The 25,227-nt window shown below is 45.1% G+C and overlaps 1 protein-coding gene across 3 annotated transcripts in view; it reads right to left on the bottom strand.

Moving 5' to 3' along the window:
- Window positions 1–3,127: 3,127 nt before the first annotated feature.
- Window positions 3,128–25,227, bottom strand: part of Erich1 (glutamate rich 1) — a 78,652-nt gene continuing 56,552 nt past the window's right edge. Inside the window, exons 4-7 of one of the 3 annotated variants that reach the window (XM_026380249.2) lie at window positions 22,550–23,014; window positions 19,038–19,232; window positions 14,397–14,462; window positions 3,128–3,210 (exon numbers count right to left, since the gene is read on the bottom strand). In XM_026380249.2, the coding sequence (XP_026236034.2) occupies window positions 3,134–3,210; window positions 14,397–14,462; window positions 19,038–19,232; window positions 22,550–23,014 (803 nt within the window). In that variant the 3' untranslated portion in view covers window positions 3,128–3,133. Of the gene's footprint in view, window positions 3,211–12,820; window positions 14,463–19,037; window positions 19,233–22,549; window positions 23,015–25,227 lie in introns of those variants that run through there. The other 2 variants (XM_026380250.2, XM_077792586.1) reach the window with 2 other exon arrangements.

Genomic DNA, 25,227 nt, shown 5'->3' with positions numbered 1-25,227 from the left:
ATGTATTCTCAGGAGTGGGATTGCTGGATTATACGGTAGAATGATACTCAGTTCAAGGGACCTCCATCTGCTCTCCTTAAAGCTAATTGACATTCTCATCAGCAGGGCACAGGGTTCCTTTTTATTCACATCCTCACCAACATTTGTTATTTTTCTGTTTTTATATTAAAAAAAAAACAATAGCCATTCTATTATAGTTTGGATGTGAGGTGTCCCCCAAAAGCTCATGTGTGAGATCAAGCAAGAAAGTTTAGAGGATAAAGGTGATGAGAGCCTGAACTCAATAAGTGGATTAATCCCCTGATAGGGCTTAAGTGAGTGGTAACTGAAGGTGGGTGGGGTGTGGCTGGAGGAGGTGGGTCATCGGGGGCACGGCTTTGGGGTATGTATTTTGTATTTGGAGAGTGTAGTTCTTTCTCTGCTTTCTGATCATCAGATGAGCTACTACCCTTTGCCACACCCTTCTGCCATGATGCGCTGTGTCAACTGGAGCCCCCAGGAATGGAGCCAGCCTTCTATGGACTGAGACCTCTGAAATGGTGAGCCCCTCAAATAAACTTTTCCTTCCCCACAACTGCACTGGCCAAGTCTTTCAGTCAAAGCAGAGAAAATCTAAGACATAAACTGGTACCCAGTGCAGGGTCATTACTCTGACTAACCTGACCAAGTGGTTCAGAGGACTTTGGAGATTCTTGGAATTTGTTGGAGGAATTTTAAGTTTTGTAGCAATGCAAGCTGGAAATTCTTTAGACTGCTGTAAGTATTAGGTCCTTAGGCCAAAATAATTCCATTTTGAAAATTAACACCTGCCCACCCAGGCATGACCTTCCTGTTAGGCCCACCCTCAAGGAGTCCCTAACCAAAAAACCACAACAAAGACATCAAGTAACACTCACAGGACCAGAAGGGTCATCTTTCACTACTCCATTGTCCGTGAGTATGTAGTTCAGAAGTTTTCTCAGCAGGTGCGGCGTGCCTTGCAGAAGGGCAGCCAGGCAGATATTCTCTGTCAATAAACCTCTGCTTGACTCAGAGATGTGTCTTTCATGGATGTCTGAGCCAGCTACCTAACAGTAAGCAGAACTTATGGCCAATTCTGGTGGGAGCTCAGAAGACCAGAATGCCAATGGGTCTGCAAATAGTGAAGACAGGTCTCGAGAGGTTTCAGAGGAAAAGGAGGACTGCGGTAATTGGACTAGAGGCCATCTGTGTTATGTGCTGGCTGAGAAGTGGCCTGTATTTTCCCTGTGTCCTGAGACTTTCTATGAGGCTGATTTTAAAAGCAATGGACTGTAGGGTATGATGAATCACGCCTGTAATTCAGCAGCTCCAGAGGCTGAGGCAGGAGGTTCATGAGTTCAAAGTCAGCCTCAGCAAAAGTGAGGTGTTAAGCAACTCAATGAGACCCTGTCTCTAAATAAAATACAAAATAGGGCTGGGGGTGTAATTCAGTGGTCAAGTGCCCCGGAGTTCAATCCCCAGCACCCTCCTCCCAAATAAATAAATAAATAATAAAAGCAATGGACTTTTTAATCTGGCAGAAGAAATGTATAGACAGCATAGCATTCAGGTGGTGGCATGGATATTGCTGGCAGCTTTTAGCAAAACTTATTGTGATCATCAGGAGCAGAAAACAGAGCAGAAAGATTTGAAAAACTTGGAGTTGAAAAGTAAGAGTGAAACTGGGACTAAGGAAGTTGCAATGGTTAAAGACGTTACTGCCACTAAAGAAAACCCAAAGACTTTGCCCAGAGACAGTAAGAAAGATGATTTGAGGGTATCTCAGGAATTGGCAAGACCACACTCATCTCAGACTCTGGGAAGTAAAAGCAAAAATTCCCTTAAGAGACAAGGGGGCACCCTTCTTGCACGAGGGGGCCCAGGAAGTTTGTTCAACATGCTCCGGCACCCAGGAAGCTAGCTCTGGTGAGGTAGTCTTGTGGGGTTTTAATTTGAATTTCCCTGATGGCTAATGACAGTGAATATTTTTTAACATTTATTTTTTAGTTGTAACTGGACACAATATCTTCATTTTATTTATTTTTATGTGGTGCTGAGGATTGAACCCAGAGCCCCACACATGCTAGGTGAGTGCTCTACCACTGATCCACAATCCCAGCCCCAGAGTGTTTTAAATTTATTTGTCGACTGTTTGTATATATTTTGATAAGTTTGTATTCAGATCATTTGCCCCCATTTTTAAATTGGATGGATTACCGGTTTTTGTTAAGATTTTTGAGTTCCTGATTTATTCTGGATGTTGATTCCTTGTTGGATGAATAATTGGTATATCCCATTTGTCTCTTCAATTTGTTGATGGTTTCTTGTGCTGTGCAGAAGTGTTTTAATTTGATATAACCATATTTGCTTGTATCTCGAACCCCTGAAGGTTTCCACCAAAGAGCCCCAGCGCCACTGTTCCTTCCTTTTCCCCTCCCCCTCCCCCCAATCACCTTCCCCTGCCCTACCCATCTCCTGTTTTCATGGGATCCCCCGCCTCTTTTTTTTTTTTCTTATTTTGGGCTAACTTCCACATATGAGGAAAAACAGCCAACTCTTGACTTTCTGAGTCTGGCTTCTTGGACTTAGCATGATGTTCTCCAGGTTCATCTATTTGCTGGTAAATAAAATTCCATTTTGTTCTTATTGGTAGCTGAGTGAAATTCCACTGGGTACCTGCGATTCCACCTTTATGTACACCATATATCACTAACTTAATAAACTGTACCTGGAGGGAGAGCCAGAGTAGAAGAAGGGGGATGGCAGCAAGGAAGAGAGAAGGGAATGGAAAGTGCTGGAAACTGAAGTGGAGCAATTCACATTTCATGCTCACATGATCATGGCAAAATGAACCCCGGTACGATGAATGACCATAATGAACTCATACAAACATATTAAAAATCCACAAGTTATCTTAAAATATTTTATTAGGATTTCAAAAAATGTCTACTGGCCTCTATGAAATGCTCTGATTTTAAATATCGATTTACACTGCCAATCTCTGATGAGTCCTCTGTCTCTACACATTTTGTGATATGGGAGAAGCGTCTCCTACCTTCCTCTTCCAGGGTAGATGTCTTCTTTGTCCTGGGTTTCGTGGCCAGCCCTGCAGTGAATGCGCAGGCTCCCTCTCCTAGTAAGCGCAGGTACTCGCCTTGGCGTTGCTGAGCCAGCGCCAGCTGAGGCCAGAGCCCAGGGGAGCAGAGGCAGCTGTGGAAGACAGGGCAGGCGGAGCCTCCTTCAGTCTTTCCTTGCAGGGTCCTTGCAGTGCCCTGTTAGACACCCTGTGGGACTGCAGAGCGGAACACGTCTCACACGCAGCACTGCCGCTTCCACAGCCACCATCCACATCCACCCCAGGAGCAGGCAGAGTGTGGTTTCCATCTCATGGTGGGAGACCAGGAGCTGAGAGTTGAGCTTTCCACAGTCCCCAGCTCACAGTCACCCGAGACTTAGATCCAGAACCCCATTCCTCGGGTAGACGTCCTTTAGGTAAGAGCACCTAGCCAGGTCACATGAGTTTCTAAAAACCTGCTTCCTTCTGGCAACAGGTATGGAAGGCATTTAAGGGAGCGTCTTGGCTTCACTTCACCTGACAGACAAACTGGTTCTCTGTTGTCCCCCACTCACCCCAAAACAACTACAACTAGATTGTGTAGGTAGATGCATGGTGGGTTGGGTGAGGGGGTAGGTGACTGGTTGGATGTGTAGGGAGATGGCTGGCTTGTAGGTTGGGTAGGTAGGTGGGCAGTTTTCCCTGACTGCTTGGTCTCCTCTTGCTGAGGTAATTGTGCAGTTTTTGTTATCATTCATCATCACCCTTGTTCTGTTAATAGCCTTTGCTCTAGCTTGCTCCAGTGATCTTCATTCATTTATTCCCTACTCCCATTCCATTCTCCCCCTTTTCTACAGTCATGCATGGTGAACTGAACATCTTTTTATTTAAACATATTCTTGCAAAAGTTCTATTATTGTTTTGTGTGTATACAATTTAATTCATGAAAATGTTCTACATGATTCATCGTATCTTCTTACTTTCCTCCAAGCACGCTGTTTTAGGGAAAGAAAAAGTCCAATGCTACTTGCCTGTCTGAAGTGCTACTTCCCACAGTCCCCAAAGCCAAGCCACTGGCTCACCCTCTTTCCCTGGGAGAGACACCAGGAAAACACAAAAGATGCTAACATGAGACTTATGGACCCGCATGAGAATTTCCCTGAGCCCTGCCCATAAAAGTGGAATTGTAGTCACAGTTGAGTATAATCATTCTCAAATCCTCCCAGATGCCTGCATTTTCTGCACTTGGTTCAGAGGTGTACACACCAACATCCCTACCAACACCTTCCTAAACTTTCCTCATCTTTTTTCACCCCCAAGAGTTATTTTGAGTCTTATGCTAGTTTGTTGCCTTTGGCTCTCAATTCCCTTTTCATTCTGGTCTATAATACCATATAGGCCACCCTCCACATGACCTGTGCTAAAGCCAGGCCCTCACTTATTCACTTATTTGACACATACCAAATTCTGCTATGTGTCAAATGCTGGGCGATAGTATGGAGACTGGAAAGGATACAACATCAGGCAGAACACTCCCTGACTTCCTGGGGTGTGGTGATCTACAGGGAATGTCAAGCAGTAAAGCCTAAGGTTGTGAGGAGGCAGCTCAAGAGACCAGGCTGTCAAAGCTGGGGACTGGCGGGGAAACCAGGCAGGGATCAGCCTTTGGCCAGGCAAGAGGAGGGGGAGAGTGTTCCTGATGGTGCCCCTGGCAGCACTGGGCCCTCCCCAGGAACCTCTATGAGGTCTTCAGCAGAGAACAAAGCTTCATCTTTTGCTGGGAAAGAAGGCACAGTTCTGGGCTGCACAGAGCTGAGGCGGGGTCAAACTCCAGAATGTGACATCCAGCTGCACCGTTCACCTTTCTTCTGGAGAATGTGGTGTGCAAAGTTTGAGCTTCTCATCGTCTCAGTCCTCCAACACTGCACATTCACTCGTTCCCCGCCAGTCTGGAGGCTGAAGTCCCAGATCAGGTTTCAGCACAGTTGTGTGGAGAGCAATCCGTGGACTTCGTGTGGACCCAACCTGCATGGATGCCCACTGAACAGGAAAATCTGGGATTTTGGGAACTTCCAATGGCAAGATCACCCAGATACATGTGAGTCCTATTTAGCTCTGCCAGGTCCCACACAGCACAGGAGATGGGTGATCTGCTGGAGCCACACAGCCTCTCAGAGATGGGTGTAGCCTGCCAAAATGCCAATCGACCTGCTGACCGCAAGAGATCAAGAAGCAAGACTCCACCCTTGAAACCTGATCCCTATCTTTGATGTACCCCCTTAAATAAACTACTGGAACCCTCTTTAAATCATTCAGCTCCAGCTCCTATGTAGGATGGACCTATCAGGTACTCCATGCTTCTTAAAATTATAATTCTGACTTTGTCTTATTTGTTCCCTAATTATTTTGGAATTTATTTTCTCAGGTGGCTTATCCCCTCCTGACCAGGAAAAATCACCCTTGTGAGGCGCTAGCTGCCTCGCGATACAGTTGGCTTCTGTTGAGGGCCTTTCTGGGTTGCAAATGGTACCATCCTACTACAGCTACAAGATGGAAGGGCAAGACAGCTCTCTGGTCTCTTTGGAGAACACTAGCCCCATCGCACCACCCTACCTCCATCACTTCACCCAAACCTAGAAAGCATCCCAAACCCACCTTCTGATACCATCTGATTGGGGAAGGGCCCTCCAAGGAACATCTATGATGGCTTCAGCAGAGAACATGAAGTTTCTGGGTGTTGGAGCAACACATTCTGTCCACAGCAGAAACCACTCTGAGGCCCTGGTGGACCCCTGACCCTCCTGAGTGGTCTGGTCTGCTCTCAGGTCTGCACTCTGAGGCCCTGGTGGACCCCTGACCCTCCTGAGTGGTCTGGTCTGCTCTCAGGTCTGCACTCTGAGGCCCTGGTGGACCCCTGACCCTCCTGAGTGGTCTGGTCTGCTCTCAGGTCTGCACTCTGAGGCCCTGGTGGACCCCTGACCCTCCTGAGTGGTCTGGTCTGCTCAGTGCCACGGCTCCCAAACTCTGAGGCTTTCCTTTCCTGTCCTCATTGTCATGAGCCACAAGCTGATGCCTGTCAGAGCATCTCCTCACTGGGTTTTGGTATCTAAAAAAGGTAAATGGCTGCTATGGTTTAGATAGAAGGTGATCCCCCAAAGCGGATGTGTGAGATACTGCACGGCCGATCAGAGGTGAGATGACTGGATCCCAAGAGCCTCAGCATAATCAGTGGTTAATCGACGATCTGGGTTAACGGGGTGGTAACTGTAGGCAGGGAGGGTGAAGCTGGAGGAGTGGTCCCTGGGGTGTGCCTTGGGCTTGTGTTTTGCCCCTAGTGGGCAGCACTCTCTCTCTGCTTCCCGACTCTCAGGCTCTGAGCCCTTCCTCCATGACGCTCTCCCACCTCAGGCCCATGGCGATGCCTGACCCTGAACTCCGTCTCTGAAATCATCAGCCAAAGCAGACTTTTCCTTCTTTGAGTTATTCTTGTCAGATATTTTGGTCACAATGACAAAAAGCTAAGAAAACAACAGCTGGTAGCCCACTCTCCCTACTGCGATATCCGAATTCTTCACTTCTGCAGTCCCTTGGCCCCTGGCACGGGCAGAGGCTGTGCGGGAGTGTCTGACATCTGTCTCCATCACTCTGGGAATAACTGAGCTGGTGTTTCAAGACAGGAGGGTCCTTCAAAGGGATCAGCCTCACAGAAGTGATATGGAAAAACACAAAACAATTACGATGGTTTTCTTTCTAACAGGCATCTTTCTGGGTTGGGCACTTAGGAGGGCTGGAGGGAGGAGGTGGGCATGGGTGAGGGAGCCATGTCCTTGGACATGGGAGCCTCTGTTGACAATGGTCCACTTTGTGCTTTGAATACAGCCTTGTTGCTCTGCCACTGTGACTTATTTTTAGAATGGACATGTTTCTTTCTCTTCCTCTCTTTCTTCTCTTCCCCAATCCTGGGGAAACAGGATTACCTTTCTTCCCCATCCTAGACAAAGTAATGGGTCCTGTGCACACACCTACCATAGGAACGAAGTAATGCAGACTTGGGGATGGCACCGACGATCTCAGAAATGACCACCTCCCAAATTAAAAAGTGATTTACAACTCCAGACAGAGAACATGTGGAACATAGCCTGTGAATTGCGACTTTAAAAACCTCCTGTTCCCCCTGATGGGCAGAATCACAGCCTCTGGGGCAGGAGTCCCCTATCTTTCTCCTTTGATAGTAAAGTGATAAAAATTCTTTTTCCATTTTCTCAAAACTTTGTGTTTGCTATTAGAATGGCATCAGGGACCTGGACCAGGCTTTCAGTAACACCTCCACTGAGCCTGGCCCCAGGAGACGTGGCTGGAAGTACAGTGAAGGGCTCATGTGGGAGCAGAAAGTGTTTTATTTAGCAAAGAAATATTTTGGTGAGGCCTTTTTGTAAGGCAAAGGCAAAGCCAAAATTCTGTCATGTAACAAACAGCAAGTGGAGTCCCTGTCAGCGAGTGGACGGTTGTTAGCAACTGACCACCCTGCCAGCCTCCACCTGACCTCCAGGAGGTAACTGGCGATGCTATTGGTGGAGTGTCCCCAGAATGGTACAGTGAGCCCACAGGGTGGACAGAGGCACCACTGTGCAGGCCTGGGAGGGGGGCTTCTTCACAGTTTCTTTTCTTGACCAGAACTTTCTTCCCAGAATTCCCTCCCTCTGTCTTCTGAGGCCACATTCTTTCGTGTTCGTCTCTTCCTTTGCATTCTTTCCCAGTGCTTTGGACTGGATCATGTCTCCCAGATTCATGTGTTGATACCCTGACCTCCCATGGGACTATGGATAGGGCCTTTGAGGAGACAATGATGACTCAACGAGGCACAGGGGAGAACCCTAATCCATTGGATCGGTATCCTACAGGAGGAAGGAGCCCAGCAGAGAACCCGGGAAGGAGGAGACAGGACCAGGGAAACAGTCTCACCCTCACCTTGACTCCGGACTCTGCCTCCAGGGCGGAGGAATGAGTGTGGGCCACAGGCGCCCGGTGCGGCCGTGCCACCCAGCACTCACTTCTTTGTGGGGCCACCCGTCCTCTCCAGTTATTTAGCTGCTCCTACCTCCTTGCTCCCTCACACGGCACCATTCTGCCCAGAATATGAACAATTCCTTTGTCCAGCATATCCAAATGCATGAACTACCCTCAGAAGAGTCACATTATCAAGGGACCTGTGTTCCAGTCAGCCTTATTTTACTTCAGAATGGCCCCAGATCACCAAACGGAGGAGGCATGAGAGGCACCAGGGCATAAGACATGGGAGGAGACTGAGTCTGGTGCTGTGTGGAAATGCTGCAGGGCAGGAAGGGGAAAGAGCATCCGTAGGATTCAGTGCTGTCTTTGGAATCTACCAGGTCTTGGGGTGGATCCCCTGGACCAGGGGCACTGGGATGCCCAGCAGCTTCCCTGAATCACCTGTATCCACAGCAACTATGGAGCCGCCGGTCTCTGTGTAAGCAGCTGGTGCTGGGCTCCAGCCCATCCCCACGAGGCGCCTTCCTAAACAGTCCATGAGAACTTGAAGGTCAGGTGTATCAGGGGGAGGTGTCAAGCTGAACCATCCATCCCCTGCCTCCAAATGCTAGTTGGCCACCCAACCACTGTGTCCCCCAAATTACAGACACACCACTCATGAGAACTACTTCCATCCATTACTGTCGTCCACGACTGACACAGCCAGGGGGATCCTCACAACAGGTCGCACCAATGGGGTTGTCTAAGCCGGGATTTTTGGCCTCTAATACTGGGAAATAAATAGACCTCTATTCATCATAAAGTTCCCAGTCTCAGATATTTTGGCATAGCAACTGAAAATTGACTAATAAACAATGTTTTATATAAGCATACTTTAAAAAAAAAGTAACAGTAACAAAAATGGCGTGATATTGGCACCAAAACGGATACAAGACCAATGGTACAGAAGACACAGAGACAAACCCACATAAATACAATTGTCTCATAATAGACAAAGGTGCCACAACATTCACTGGAGAAAAGATAGCCAGTATGGAATTTGGCCACATCCCCAGATTCACTACTGGTGTCACTCCTAGGCCACACTCAGACAAGCCTGTGCAGACACACTGCCTTTGGGAGCTCTTCACAGTGGGCAGAGACCCATGAGGACCCAGAATTCCAAGATTCTGCTGCTTTTGTCCTTTTGTGTTCATCTTAGGCTCCGTGTTTTTAAAACGTGACCATGAATGAACGCCACAGCTCTGAACCTGGAAGATATGCCCAGGCACCCTGTACCTGGCCACTCTTGCCATTTCTGAGGGAACTGTCCCTCCTCCTAGGGCCGATCCTGTTACTCTGCTTTACTAGACTTTTCAAAGTTCCAGAATCTGTAGGGCATGACACCTTCACTCCAGGGTGGCCCTTGGCAGCCAACACAGCCTCCAGAGTTCTTGCAGGACCTGACTGAGGGCCACAGTCTCACAGCTGCCCCCTCGCCGCCTCAGGTGAACACTTTATAGCGGTTTAGACAGACGTTTAGACTACCCATTTGATAGTGTCCTGGAGGTCAGCTACCAGACTGGTGGGGGCCATGTGGCTAGAGGTACCTGCGTACTAGTCAGCCTTATTTTACTTCAGGATGACCCCAAATCACCAAATGGAGGATGCAAGAGAGGCCCAGAGCCTAAAACATGGGAGGTACCTGCATTTTTTTTCTGGGGTGTGGAGGGGGGTACCAGGAATTGAACCAGGGCAACTTGACCACTGAGCCACTTATCCAGACCTTTTTTAATTTTATTTTAAGGCAGGGTCTCACCAAGTTGCTTAGAGCCTTGCTAAGTTGCTGAGGCTGCCTCTAACCCTGTGATTCTCCTAACTCAGCGTCCTGAGCTGCTGGGGTCACAGGCGTGCACCACCTCACCCAGCTTTTCTTCGTGTTCTTGATGACCTTGTTATCGTGGTCTTCTGCTGTGTCCTCTCTTTCCTCTTCCTTTCACTGAGACCTAAGGTGTCCTTGTGATTAGAGCCCCCTCTTCATACAGGTGAGGGATCTGGATGAGGAATCTGCTGCAAGGATACTGGTCCTGGCCACCGTTCATCTACAGCACTAAGGCGGGTCTCCTTCCTCCAGGAGCTCCTAATGGCCTCATGGGCCTGGGCTTTCCAGTCACCAGGCTATAATCCCCCTATTGAAGGAGGCTATTCATTAATAATGTGTGTTTGTTAGTATGAAAATAAATATTGACAAACTCATAGTCTTCCTATTGGTTCTGAACATCCACTTTGTATCTTTTAGGTGTGAAACATTTACATATTTTCCATGCCCATCAACTTAATGCACTGTTGGTGGGAGGGAAGTTCTAATTTGTTGCCCTTTATTTAATTTCACAGAATTCCTGTGGACGCTCCTTTCTTCTATAAAACCACTTTATGACTGTGTACATTCTCCTGACCCTAAAAATGCAGGGGAATACTGACACCATAAAATAAGTAAGTGGAATGACAATCAGGGTTCGTTAGTTTTGTATACTATTCTAATTCCAAAAAGAGCAATGCTTCTTCTAGAAAACAAAGCAAATAAATATTGTCTCTAATATGTCAGCATAAACATAATAATCTGTTTATCCCACTGTGATTGGAATAAGATAGTAATCAGATCAATTTATCCTCTATAGTGATGCAAAATATGCATGCAACCATGTAGTTTATTTTCTGTAAATTTTATCAGTTAAGACAAAGGGAAGGAAGATCTCAAGGAATGTGAGGAATTTTTATTAGATTGCTAATAATAAATTATAATCATGGCAAAAAGAAAAAAGATCCAGTATTTTCCAACCCTGTCAATGTTAGATTGAATCCTGTGATCTTAGTGCAGTTGGTGCAACTTGATGTGGCAAGAGCAAGCACAAGTGTGTCCCTGGCTGACCCAGAGCAGCCTGTGCTGAGCTTGTGCACACCCAGCTTGGTCCACTCTGGGTTCCCTTCTGTCCAGCTCTTACATGTGGCCAAAGCATCTCTGTAGAGTGTCTTCTCATTCCTGGCACTGCTTTCTTCTGAGAGCCTGATGAATGCATCCAGTCCTTTCCAAAGTGAGAAGTACACACATGACCACCCTGCCACACAAAAGTCCTGTGTGCTTTGAAGAGGTGATGCATTCCCCAAACAGATTTAGCAGTATACTTTATGCTGCTGCTTAACAAATTACCGAAGCCTAGCGCTTAAGATAATCCCATTTACCACCTTAGCGCATCCCTATGTCATAGGCTAGGTATGGCTAGGTTGGGTGGTCTTCTGAGATCTCATGGGGCTGCTGCAAGAATCCATTCCAGAGATTGCAGGACTAAGGTTCTGTTTACTTTCTGGCTGTCAGCCAGAAATATTCTCATCTATCTGAGACCCCTGAGTGAAAAAAAAAAAAAACAAAGGCAAGAGTAACAGGATAGGCCCTTAATGAGACCCTGTCTTAAAATAAAATAAAAAAAGGTCTGGATAAGTGGCTCAATTCCTAGTATCCCCCTCCACACCCCACAAAAAAATAAACAGTGACACGGTGATGCCTGTAGTTCTTGCTTCTCGGTGGGCCTTCACCTGAATCCACACGGGTGGGGGACTGCATCCCGTCTTCACTCTGTGAACCTGCTGGCAACACACAGCTACTCTGCCACTGTGACTCTGGAGGACCTGTCCTGGCGTGACCCAAGTGTGGCTCCACTTGCCAGTCTTTGCTAAGCTGGGGGTGCAGGTTGGCCACTTGTTGCAAGGTGACCCATCTCTAGAACCAGAAAAGATACTCCATTTCCATCTGCTTCTATAAGGTTCCACATAATGGAAGGGACATCTCTGGGGGAACTTGGTGATGATGATGGAGGGTGATCCTAAGGCTTCCTTTCCTCTCCGTCTGGTGGTGGTGGTGGATTCAGCAGCTGCTAAAGAACCACGGACATTCCTTGAATTTACACAGTACTCAGATCTCAAGCTATTTTTGCGGGATACATGGAACCTACAGATTACCACCAGCAGAAGTGGGCAAATTTATCATGGAGTCAGGTCTGAGTCCTGGCCACACTTTCTGATTGTGCAAAGAGCAGATGACAATGATGTCCTGATGACGCCATGCCCTCAGAGGAAGGTAGAGGACATCATCCTAGGTTCACTTTTGAGGAGAGATGGGTGTTGTCTCTATCAGAAGCCAAAATACCTGGCCTAAATCCATATGAAATCTTAAGGAATCCTGAATAGCAAAATAATCTTGAAAAAGACAAATTGGAGGATTTAAACTTTGTGATTTCAGAACTTAGTAGACATATACAGTAATCAAGATGGTATAGTTGATTCTGCAATCTGTATTTGGGGTAAAAATGGGAGTTCATAACCCACTTGAATCTAATGTATGAAATATGATATGTCAAGAGCTTTGTAATGTTTTGAACAACCAATAACAAAAGATGGTATAGTAATGGCACAAAGGCAGACATATAGACCAATGGATTGGGGCAAAGAGCACAGCAACAAACCCTCACAGATACCATCGGTTGATTTTTTCAAGGGTACTGAGAGCATTCACTGGGGGATAGTCACTTCAACAATGGGAAACTGGATATCCACATGCAAAAGAAGGAGGTTGGATCCTCACCTTACATATACAAAAATTAACAAAATGAATCAAAGATCGAATCTGAGAATTAAAATGATAAAACTTTAAAAAGAAAATACAACATAAAATCTTTATGACACTGGATTTACTTGTGATTTCTTAGATATGACACCAGAAGTACAGGGAAAAAGGAGAATACTTAAGTTGGACTTCATGGAAATTAAAAACTTTAGTACATCAAAGTATACTACCAACAGAGTGAAAAAGCAAGCTTTAGAAATTCGAGAAAATATTTCTCGAACACTCATTTGATAATAGATTAATATCCAGAATACATAAAGAATTCCTAAAATGCAACAGTAAGAACTAAACAATCCAAATCACAAATGGGCAATGGCATGGACAGACATTTCTCCAAAAAAGATATACAGATGGCCAATAGCACAGGAAAAGATGTCAACATCCTCAGTTATTAGGGACATTAAATCAAAACCACCGTGAGATACTACTTCACATTCATTAGGATGGTTATTATCAAGAACAAAAAAAAATCACAAGCACTGGGGAGCACAGAGAGAACCTGACGCCCTTTTACACTGTCGGCAGGAATGTGAAATGCATTTGACGTGGAAAAGTCTGGCAATTCCTCAAAACATTAAACACAGAGTTACCATCCGATCCACAATTTTACTTTCAAAAGAATGAAAACAAATGTCCATAGAGAATCTTGTGTATGAATGTTCTTATCAGCATTTTTCATCATAGGCTAAAGGGGGAGACAACCCAAGTGTCCATCAACAGATAAATGGATATAAAAAATATGGTCTATGGTCACAGACTGTGTAATGTTCTTTAGCTTTAGAAAGGATGAGAGTGTGATGAATGTACAACCTGGTGAAGGGACTAAAGCTTCTAAACCATCCACCTAAAAATGATCAAGGCAATACTTTTTATGTCCTGTACATTTTACCACTAAATGATAGCTATAAAGCTATCATTTTCATGGACAGAGACAATGCCCTTCTAAAATGTTAAACCAATTGACTGACGCTTTTAAAATTCAGCAACTAAAAACTGGTTACTCTTCCCATGACAAAGAGAGAAAAATAGGCTCTTGACACTCTCAACTTAGAATAATCCTCCATGAACAAATTACTCAGACCAGAACTTTATAATACTCACAAGGCAGTCCTAAAACCAAGATTTTCAGATACAAAATGATGTAAAACTTCAGAAAAACATAACAACTTCAAACTATATAGTTTGTTTAATAATGCTCATTTTCATTTTTTACAGCAATCAGAAAAACAACCAAGTTTTATGTAGTCATTCAAGACATATACAACTGCAGATAAGGGAGAAATTTCAATTTTCCCCAATTTCTCATTTAAAGTCTCAAATGTCACCTTACCCATTATATACAAGCACAGAAACAAATAATATGTCAGAAATGTCTTTAATGTTCCCAGGACTTGAGTTACAAAGAAAATATCAAGAATTTAATCTTCTTTGTATATAAGAATTAACTCTTTTTTTTAAAAAAAGAGTAGTTATAGTTGGACACAATATCTTTATTTCATTCACTTATTTTGATGTGGTGCTGAGGATGGAACCCAGGGCCTTGCATATGCAAGCAAGCACTCTACCACTGAGCCACAACCCTGAGAATTAACTCTTAGTCTATTCTGTATTTGTCTTTTACATTTTCTGGTTAAATACTAGCTCTTCTTAAAGTGGTACACTGATTTCACTCACTGTCTTTCTCAGGAAAGATGTGTGTAATCCAGTAATTAAAGAAGGCTGAGATGACTCTGGCATGGTCTGAAAGAAAACAAAAACAAAAACAAAACAAAACAATGAATAAAATAGAGCTGAAGCAAAAAGATAAATTACAAATTATTACTGTGTAGTTATTAGCCTTTAGGCCCCAAGTAGATCCTGAAATAGTCTAATTATGATGTAGACAGGGCCACAACACAACCTGTGAATCACACATTATGCAACAGACACAGAATTGGTTCTGAGTGTCTGTGTTCTACTGGGGCTCTCAAGCTCTACTGTACCCCAACTTCATGCTCTCATGGTATTACAGGGTTACACTTCACATGCGAATTGAAATCATAAGGAGATAGAAGTTCGTGTCAAAGGTGAACAAGCAGGAGAAAACTGAAAGGGGGACAAGATGGGTTTTAGGGAACTCACTTTCATGAGGCCCAGTACTATACCAGAACAGCTAGAGCAAATGGTCAAGGGACCAAGCAAGTCTTTTTTTTTATATTTATTTTTTAGTTCTCGGCGGAAATCACCTGCCAGTCCTTGCATGGCTTCCTGGGAGAACCCTAACTCTGATAAAGATTCTCTTTGAATGCTAGGCTTCCCAATGTGCAAAGACTCTAGAATCTAGTTTAGGACAATTGTACCACTTCTAAAGTCATCAGCCGAGGGCATAGGTACAGGGAGGAACCTCCCCAGGGTTAGTCAGCTCCTGGGTTGCCACTGCTGCTGACGTGGATGCTTTACTTCCAGACCAGATTGGAACCTGAGACCTGGTGCTTTCAGGAGAGAGGTCCCACCTGACCACTCTTCTGAAGCCACTCTGAGACCCTCCCCAGGCTGAAGCTCTTCTGACCAAGGGCAAGGTGCCTGACCTCTGCAAGCCTCCTTTTCTCACAGAGAGGGTGGTAAAACTTCGCCTCACTTGAGACTGAGAAATTCTAGCAGTAGGTCTCAGTGCCTGCCTGGGATAGCAGTTCAGCCAATGGCAGCTCTGACTTTAAAGTGTGTCTGTGACACAGTGTAACATGCCAGCACCAGATCCACTCTGTCACTGAGCACGGACCTATTCCAGGGCTGCAAAAGCACAAGAACTGGGCTTAGGAAATGTCTGTACCCGACTTGAGTGAAGTGTCGGATTTAGGACATGCGGCAGGCAGAAAACGTTTTGTACCTGATGTGAAATGCTATCCCTAGAGATGAGACACTCATTAGATTTCATAAACTAGTTTCATGAGAAAGTAAACTTAATTTAAATAGTTATAGAGGCCAAATCAGCATCAGACAAATTTGATCTTTGAAAACAAAGTTTGATCATATAAAATTTTATTTTACAAAATAGCTCAATATAGAAAAAACTAAGTGCCTCCTACCACCTGCTCAAGGGGAATACACTGAACAGAGATATTAGTTCTATCAACTCCTTAAAGCACATGTATTGTGGACAAAAACCTGCCCAGTGAGTTAATACTGGGGACCTCTGACTCCCCGACAGCTGCCCAGGCTCAACGCACTTCAGGACACTGCAGAAGAGTCTTGTGCAGATTTAAAGAACTAAAATTTCAAATTTTAAGTGGTTTATTTTCATCCCACAAAAATTTAAGTATGTAGTGGAGACTAGAGAGGGAGAGGAAAAAAAAATCTTTAAGGAAGAAGCAGGATTGTTTTGGCTGGAGATCAGTGTCTTTCCTGCTTCCCTTCTCATCAATAGGTGGGGTCATCTGTGGTTGGGCAGTATTCCTGCCCTCAGGATGGTGAAGGTCACTGGGGTGTCACTGTGTGGGGTAGTGGCTGCTGGGGAGAGGGGGAGTTAGAAACTGGGTACCTGGCCAGCTAGAGTTCCGACCTGGAAGTTGCCCCAAGTGAAGATGGTGATGAAAGTCGCCCAAGATGGAGGCGTCAGATCAGGCAGGGGAGCCGGGCAATGACGCTGGACCATGAGTTCAGAGGGGATCTCTGTGGCATGCAGCACGTGGCTGCTGGCTGACTTTAGAGCCTGTGTGAAGTTCTCGGTGCAGGCAGGCTACTGTGCATAGGGAACTATCTCTGCCGTTGCAGAGTCCCAAGATGGTGGCAACTGGGAGAGCCCCACTAGATGGGGGTACATACAGGGTGGTGGCCAGAGTTCCCACTTGTGGAAAGCTGCCAGGTGTCCTGCATGGGAGTGGCATTCTTGATTTCTGCTCGGGTGGGTGGCTGAAAGTTCTGTGTAGGGTGCTGCAGCTGATGGTTTTGCTCAGGTACCTGGTAGTCCTGTGTGGGAAGTAGTTGGGAGACCTACTCTGATGCTGAGGCTTGGAACCCTGGACAACAGGGTGCTTCCTGCTTTGGGGCAGGAATGTTGCTCACAGAGAAGCAGAATTCTCACTGCTTGAATCCCAGGTCACAGAGTGATACAGAATGCTGCCTCCCTGGGCCCGCCATCTTGGGTCCCCCAAGCATACAGTTTTAAACTCTGCTTTCAAAGTAACTGCTAACCTATAAGAAACTGGCTTGTCCTACTGTTTGTTTCAGTGTTGCCATTCCAGAGTGCACTGTCATGAACTGTATCCTTCTGATGCAGAGAATTTTATTATCTTCTCCTTTTGTTTTCTGCATTGCCACAGCCGGGAGGTGCTAACAGACACAACCCAGCCTGGTGGCGACTTGTTTCAGGAACAGCTTGGGCCTTCTGTGGGCCCAGGCCCTCAGTCAACTCTGTGGCTGTGATGGAGCAGTGATGGCTGCAATGGGCATCACTGGGCACTCCAGCAGCTGCGAGCTTTGGATGGGTGGCAGGCCAGAGCAAAGGAGCTGAGGGGATGCTCTTTCCTTCTGTGCAGGTGGGTCTATTGGCAGTCAGGAGCCGGCTATTCTTCTACCTGCCCCTTGAGCCGACTGCCTCCTCTAGTCTCTTTCCTGTCTTCCCCCTCAGCCAACCCTTGTGGCTGGTCATCTTTGTGCTCTATCTCTCCTGACTTCCTCTCCACCCCTCACCAAGGAAGTCTTCGTCACTGGCCCCTCTCTGCTGTGTTCAGGTGATCTCCACTCCTCACCTGGATGCTCCTACCCAGGTCTCCTGACAGGGCCACTCACACCAAACCTACTACTACTTCTTTGCCTACTTGTTTTTCCCACGAGCTAAGGCCAAAGCACCCATCTGCCCTCCCCCACCCCGACCCAGGCAGCCAGCAGATTCCGTTGGCTTTCTCTCCATGATCTGTCTGGACATTGGCCACACCTGTCCTTCGTGCCACTTCACCCTGGCCCATGCTGTGGTTAGCTCTCACCAGGGCCATTATCACAGCATCCCCAACTCCTGGTTTCTGCTCTTGCCCCCTTGTTCTAGCAGCCCAGAGACCTGACACTCAAAGCCTTCTAGAAACTTCCGGTTTCTCTCTGAATAAAGGCTAACACATTGTCATGACTACAAGGCTGGTCAACTCCCAAGCCTGTCATCTGTTCTACCCTCTGTCCTCTGTGCCACCACACTGGCTTCCTCACTGTTCCTTACTGTGGCTCCTTTTTGCTCCTAACTCAGGGGGCCATTCCTGTCTCAGTCTACACTTGGCTACAAGAACACCTGCCTCTGTGTCTTCCTCCTCCCTATTAGCCTCTTACCCACGAGAACTGCTAGGTATTTTACTTAACTGTCTGACTCATTTTGTCTTTCCCACTAGGGTACAAGCTCCTGAGAGCAGACTCTTCATCTGCCTTCTTCACCGTTGAACCTGGGACCTGAGCAGCTCCCCACACAGGAGGGTAAAGAGACACTGCTCCTCTACAAAGAGGGAACCATACACATGGGGTGGCACTACGCTATCCCAAACCAGAGCGACCTCTTCTACCCACGAATCAGTGTGCATTGCTTCTGCTACTTGCATGCTTATGCCCTAATGCGATTGTTCTTTTGTTCCCTGGCTTGACTTGCTATCTGGCTTCCAGGATGTGAGTCTTGATTTTAGGTGTGCTGTGATTTCAGCTGTCTCCGATCACGGAAGCCTGTGTCATCCTGTCCTGTAACTCCTCACAGCAACCTGTAGTTCCTCTTGCTCACTCACTCAAGTGAATCGCCCAGAGCCTCCTCAGCATTGGATGTGTGCTTGGATCTCACTATCTGGAGATTTCTTAATTACACCCACCATGGCCCATGGCCCCACACATGGCACTGGGGAGACACGAACATAATGGGTCCAAGCATGTGGCAGTTTGTAGGCAGTGGTACTGGAGAAGTACACAAAAGAAAACTCACCAAATCATCTAACACCCTTTCTCACTGGAGGGGTGCAATAATGCACCAAGATCTTTGGTGGGCAGAAAAAATCTACCTTCTGCAAACACAGCAGAAGAGAAGGAAAAGAGGAAGAAATGACTTCTTCTACTTTTTTTTTTTAAATTGGCTCTAAGAATTGATAGCTTACAAGTCTGGAAAACTAGATGGCATGTATATTTCTGCATATACTATGAGAAATACTTTTACATCACGCAGTGGTACAAAAAGCCTATGTCTCCATGGGATTTTGTTTCTCCAAACCATATGTGAGTTGTTGTATTTTCTAGCCCATTGCTGCTTTGGTGGGTTTTCAGAGGAAAACCTTGACAAGTGTACTGGAGCAGCACAATGAATAATGGTTCAGTACTTACCGGGGGGCATCATGCAGTGCTCTGGGAACATCTCCAGAGCATGCTCCAGTCGCTCAGTGTCTTGCAGAAGCAGCAGCGTTCTCATGTGATCCAGAATGGACACGTCAGAAGGAGACATGCTGCGAGACTCAAGACAGGTGAGCAGCTCTTTGGCACTCTCTGCTGACACAGCGGAATCTGCGTCTCGGGCAACACCTGGAAGAAGTCAGCATTACTGAGAAATACAGTCATAGGTTTGTTTCTGTAAGCTGGAGACAAATTCTTACCTTTTAAAGAAGCCTCAAACATGCATTCCACCTAAAATGAGACTCAGGAATATAGAAAGCTATCAGGAGAGAGAATCAGAGATCTCTGACAAGTGAACAAAGATAAGAGGTGTCCACTATTTGAATGACAATGAAAACCTGGATCTGTTTTTATGTCTGATTTTTAAAAACCTCTTCCAAGTATGACACAAAACTCTATCATGAACACCAGGTAATAAAACCAAGTTCTCCCCAGCCACGTCATATGTCTTTAAAAACCATTTAGGTTGATCAAGGAGAAGCACTCATGCAGGGACCTACCTTCTCTTTTACCTGCTGAAGGCGTGCAAGTGGTTTAGGTGTTGGTCTGTGAAGACAATGTGTGCTTTTTTCTGGTTGTTTCTGACATTTCTATCACTGCTTTCAGCTGTTGGACTGCAGTGTGCTCAGGTGTGGTGTTTGTGTGACCTTGCTTGAGTCCACATGACTGGAGCAATCTGTGACTGTCTCTTTTATCATTTTGGAAAATCCCACTATCCTCTCTAGATACAGCTCCTGGTTGGTCCTTCCTCCTCAACCTTGGATTCCAGCTACATGGAGGTCAGACCTCATTATGTCCATGTGGGTTAGGCTTCTTTATATTTCCCATCCTGACACCCTCATCCTGGGGACTTTCTTTGACCTTTCCCCCCAGCTGCTAATTCTCTTTTATGTTGAATCTGATCTGTTTTTAAACTCATCTTTTAGTTATGAATTTCAGTTGTCATATTTCTCAGGTCTAGAATTTCCATTTGATGGTCTTAATGTTATCTAATGTTTTTCACTTGAACATCTTAATTAAAGTTGCTTTAAGTCTCTGGACAACATTATTATCATGCTCTCTGCTACTCTCTAGGTGGGGTTTTTTGGTTATGTGGTCCTGTCTCTTGGCATGCGGGTAAATGCTCATTTAAAAAATCACAAAGGTCTTGGGTGATATTTTCCTCCAGAGAGGGCTCAGCCTTTTCTCTGCTATGCAGGGGGGCGGGGTCAGTATGACCCATCAAGGATGGGACCCACCACAGGGAAGGATGCACCTCTGCTCGGCCTGGCTCTGAGGGCACAGCCTGTGGGGCCATGCTCAAGCGTGGAGTGAACTCTTGCATGCTCAGATTCTCAAGGTTACCCAGAGGTCCTGTTACCTTCCACCTCCAGCCTCAGAATTTGGCAAAGGTTTTCAGGGAAACCATCGCTGTTGGGCTCTATTCTCTGGGCTCTTTTCTCACTTGTTTCTGAACACCCTACTTTGATAAATACTCTACTGGTTTGTCTGCCCCCTACCCACCAGGCTCCACTGGATCCTTTCCCCAAACCCTCAAATGCCCCACACCCAAGAAATGGCATCTACCTTGAAGGAAAAGTTGGTTATGGATGCTGGCTCACCTCCCCAGGGGGTGTCTGGGATTTTGTGTTCTTGGAGCTGGTTTCCTCTGAAGCTTTTGTATTATTTCAACAGATTTAATTTTTTTTTAAAGAGAGAGAGAGAGAGAGCAAGAGAGAGAGAGAGAGAGAGAGAGAGAGAGAATGAGAATTTTAATATTTATTTTTTAGTTTTTGGCGGACACAACATCTTTCTTTGTATGTGGTGCCAAGGATCGAACCCGGGCCGCACGCATGTCAGGCGAGCGCGCTACTGCTTGAGCCACATCCCCAGCCCAGATTTTTAAATTTTTAATCTGTCTTTTCTATTTATTTTTGGTCCAACTACTAGTCTGCTACAAGCTCCTCTATAATATACAGAATGAGATCTCTACTGAGATCTCCAGAATCCTACCTCTACTTGTGTCCTTCTAGTAAACCACTAATAAACATGTGAAGAGAAAAGGTGAATGTCACCTGCAACCACCTCCTGGTTAAAACACATCTATTCAATGGTATTTTTTATCACTCTTTAAATCAGTTACTTACTGCTCACATTATTGTATGGCCAATATTTCTTGATTTGTAAGAACACTGTCAAATGTCTTGCTGGCATTTGGATCTACTAAACTCACCACACTCCCCCAGATCTCCTAGCAGTATCATCCAAATAGGAAAACGGCTGGTTTGGAGCGCCTGGGTTCTGGGTCCGACCACACTGTGTGTGGTCAGCATTGGCTTCTTTCTAGTCCTGAGTTCTGTTGTTCAGAAAGCCTTATGCAAATGTGAGCAATTGTTGTCCTTGGGAATAACTCAATTTTTATTTCTCATATACTCTATCAATACAAATATTCACTCAAAAAATGTTTATTGAAAACAAATCAGTAAGTTACATGTGAAAGAGTAAAACACATGTGTCCTAAGGAGAGAGTCGTGCTTCTTTTACTTCTCTAATAGCTTATGAACAAACAGAAAGTCAAAATCTCCAAACTGGATTTAACTTTATTTAGAAAAACACTACTGAAGGGAAAGCGAGGAACAAGAGATGGTGAGTGAAAAATGAAAGACCGAGACCAGGCAGAGATACACACGAGAGAGTTCATTTGTTAGAGCTGACAATAAAGGCCATCTCTCTGTAGAAGAGAGAGGCTAAACAGGCTTGAGTTCTGGGACTTCTATGGGGAGGCTCAGGAATCGGAGCTGGGCGGTACTGATGGGGGGTTGGTTAGGGGTGGGTTGGTGTGAGGGAGCCTCAGAAAGGCTCACCTTGGGCGGAAAGCGAAACATTTCCCTTAAAATGGCTGTCACTTAAGATGGCCATCCAGGTGCTAAGGAAGGACCTTATAACGACCCAACATGATGCTCCCCAAACCTGATTTTGGAGGAATGAAGAACAAGCCCATCCATCTTGGAGCTGCTGCTCCCCTGCACTGGTGGTGCTGCTGCTCTAGGCAATCCCCCTTAGGCCACAAGGAGGAACAACACAGCACAGTAATGTGCTACTTCTGCTCTCTGGTGGAAAGAATGCAAATTTTCTGATTTTTTTTCCCTTTGAAACTAATTGTTTACTTTGAATTTTCTAATACATTTTATTTATTTTTTTTCTTTTAGAGAGAGAGAGAGAGAGAGAGAGAGAATTTTAATATTTATTTTTTAGTTTTTGGTGGACACAACATCTTTGTCTGTATGTGGTGCTGAGGAACGAACCCGGGCCGCACGCATGCCAGTCGAGTGTGCTACCGCTTGAGCCACATCCCCAGCCCCTCTAATGCATTTTACACTACAAATGTTTAAGTATTTTACTATATTTGTTTTTTCCTAAATATGAAGTGGATGCTATTATTCAAAGGAAAGCAGGAAAAGACATACCATCATAGAAATAAATTTCTTGTGTTGATTTCAGAAAGTTCAGGATGCCCTCTGCCTTTCGACTGTGAATCTCAAAGTCTTCCTGGGTGGTGGCCGCATCTTCTTCTTGGCTGGCCTCTGCTGAGGTGGCCTCCTTGCAGTGCTGGACTCCTCGTGTAGCACCCCTCAGGTCGTCCTGTTCACTGCCGCTCTCCTCAGGCTGGTACAGGAAGCTGACGCCAGTGGCCCTGCTTACGACGCCAGCTGCTTTCTTCCTTCTAATTTGCCGCTTCTTTTTTAGCTTCCTTTTCTTATTTTTGCTCATTATGGGGCCATCTGTCGGCTGTGGCTGTATTTGTTGTAAAAGATTCTGCTGTTTCTCTAATTCTGCCAGTTCTATATGAACATTATTAGGATTCTTAAATTTTTTCTTTGATTTATGCTTTCTAATTCTTCTTCTTTTTGACTGACCATGAGGATCCTGATCTGTTTTAAAAAAAATCATATAAAGAATTTTCAATGTACTTGAACCATAACAAACGTATTAGGTTAGCGTGGCAGGAATGTACCTGCCCATAATACCAGTGACTCTGGAGGCTGAGGCAGAAGGATTGCAAATTCAAGGCCTGCCTGGGCAATTCAGGGAGATCCTCAAAATAAAAAAATTAAAAGGGCTGGAATGTTGCTCAGTGGTGGAGAGCCCCTGTATTCAATGCCCAGTACTAAAACAAAACAAAGCAAAACAAAACATGTATTAGGTAAATAAATTTTCATTGGGATTTTATAATCGTAGTAGAAAAAGAATCTAAATTATTTGCTTCTGATTCTCAACCTTTCCTCACAATAATTATGCTACCAAGATCCTGGGATTGAGCAGTCTACAATTCCCTCCCCTCAAACAAAGTCACATATAGACATATACACACAGCTGTTACAATTATGACACCTAGAATGTTTTTTAAGGATATAAGAGTTGGTGTTTATTAGGTGTAAAGTTTCATTCTGATAGCCATAGGAAATTTTTCATGAATTTTTGTACTGTTTACATTTTAATAAAAATCATTCAACTTTTTACTTGCGAAAACTAGAAAACAAGCAGTCTTTGGGTAAAAAAGTCCTGAGATGTATTATTTGCCAATTTTCCTGATATAAATATTTCCAGTATGACTGACTGCAAACTGCCACTGTGACACCACAGAATGGGAAAAGAGATTCACACCTGAGTCTCTTGTGCTGGTGGGAGCAGCACCTCACCTGAAGGGTGCCAGAAGTAGAAAGGAGGAGGGAGGGCTGGGGAGGGGGCTCAAGCGGCTCGCCTGACATGCACGGGGTGCTGGGTTCGATTCTCAGCACCACATAAAAATAAAAAAATAAAGATGTTGTGTCCACCGAAAACTAAAAAATAAATATAAAAAAAATAAAGGAGGGAGGGGCACACCGCTCAATGGGGGTGGGGTACAGTGTCAAGAATGGGGCACAGCAATCCAGAAGGGCACACAGTGTCAGCCAGAAGCACCAGTAAGGAGAAATGTGGATGTATAAGTCACTGTTAGCATAGGAGGGTCTTGGATGTGTGGATCAGGCACAGTTTACAGATCACAACACCAACAATCAAGGTGCATATGGAAAGGAAGAAAGGGTGATGTAAAATCCTGCACATGTGTGCCCCCTTGAAGGTCGTCAACCACGCAGAGCTAATCGGTACCATATCGTGTGAAGGACACTCATGCCTTCTTCAGGTCCTGTCGGAGCAAGTCAGCCTCCGCAAAGCTAGCCACTGCACTTTGCAGTGGTTGGGTTTTCAGACAACTCTCATTTCTAGGAAGTTCTTGTTCAATTGTCTAAGCCACATCTTACCCCATGACAGATCCCTATGAGAAATCAAGATTAAGTAATGTACATGAAATTTTTGAAATACTGTATGAAGGCCAGATATTTTTAGATTGGACAAAAACATGTTTTCCTATGATTTCTACTGAGTCTATACTAATTTCCCTTCTGAAATTAGAATATGTCTAATTTGTCTTCCATGTTAAATTCTTCAAAGCTGCTCTCACAACCCACCCAAGTTTTCTCAATAAACTCAACAGGGAGCCGCCTGGCCAAGTGCTAGGGGACAAAGCTGTGGTCACATCACAAGTCAGTATGCAGCCTAACTGCCATCAAGTTGACTAAGCAGGCACATCATGCTTACATACATGCCATGCATACTTTAATACCCACTGAGCTCATCTCTCATCTGACCCAGATGCCCTCTCCAGCTTTGTGTTTTGTGGCATTGTCAGATCAGACACTGTGTGATGGGAATGAATGATGACTAATTCCACTGCTATTTTTGAATGAGAGTTCCCAGTTTTCTCCAGAAATGCTTAGCAACCGTATCTATGAAACCTACTGCTATCTCAAACTTGGCAGGGAGTCAAAACTCCTTCTCATAATATCATGATACAGGATTAGGGTCCAGCACATAATTAGTGTATTTCATTGCTTTCCTTCAATCACCAATGGATTTTTGAATACAGTATTTTCCCATTTCATCTGCAAGTGTGAGAATCGGTGTCAGGGACCTGCTAATAAGCGCAGCTGGCAAACGAATCCTGAGTGCAAATATCTCTGAAAAATAGTCGACCCTTGAGACGGTCTAAAAAATACTAATATTAAAAAAATTTTATTCCCTAGGTTCAGTTTTGAAAAGACAA

This window comes from Urocitellus parryii, chromosome 14 (assembly GCF_045843805.1).
Source record: "Urocitellus parryii isolate mUroPar1 chromosome 14, mUroPar1.hap1, whole genome shotgun sequence".
Classification (NCBI taxonomy): domain Eukaryota; kingdom Metazoa; phylum Chordata; class Mammalia; order Rodentia; family Sciuridae; genus Urocitellus; species Urocitellus parryii.
This window is presented reverse-complemented; position numbering and strand designations above follow the sequence as displayed.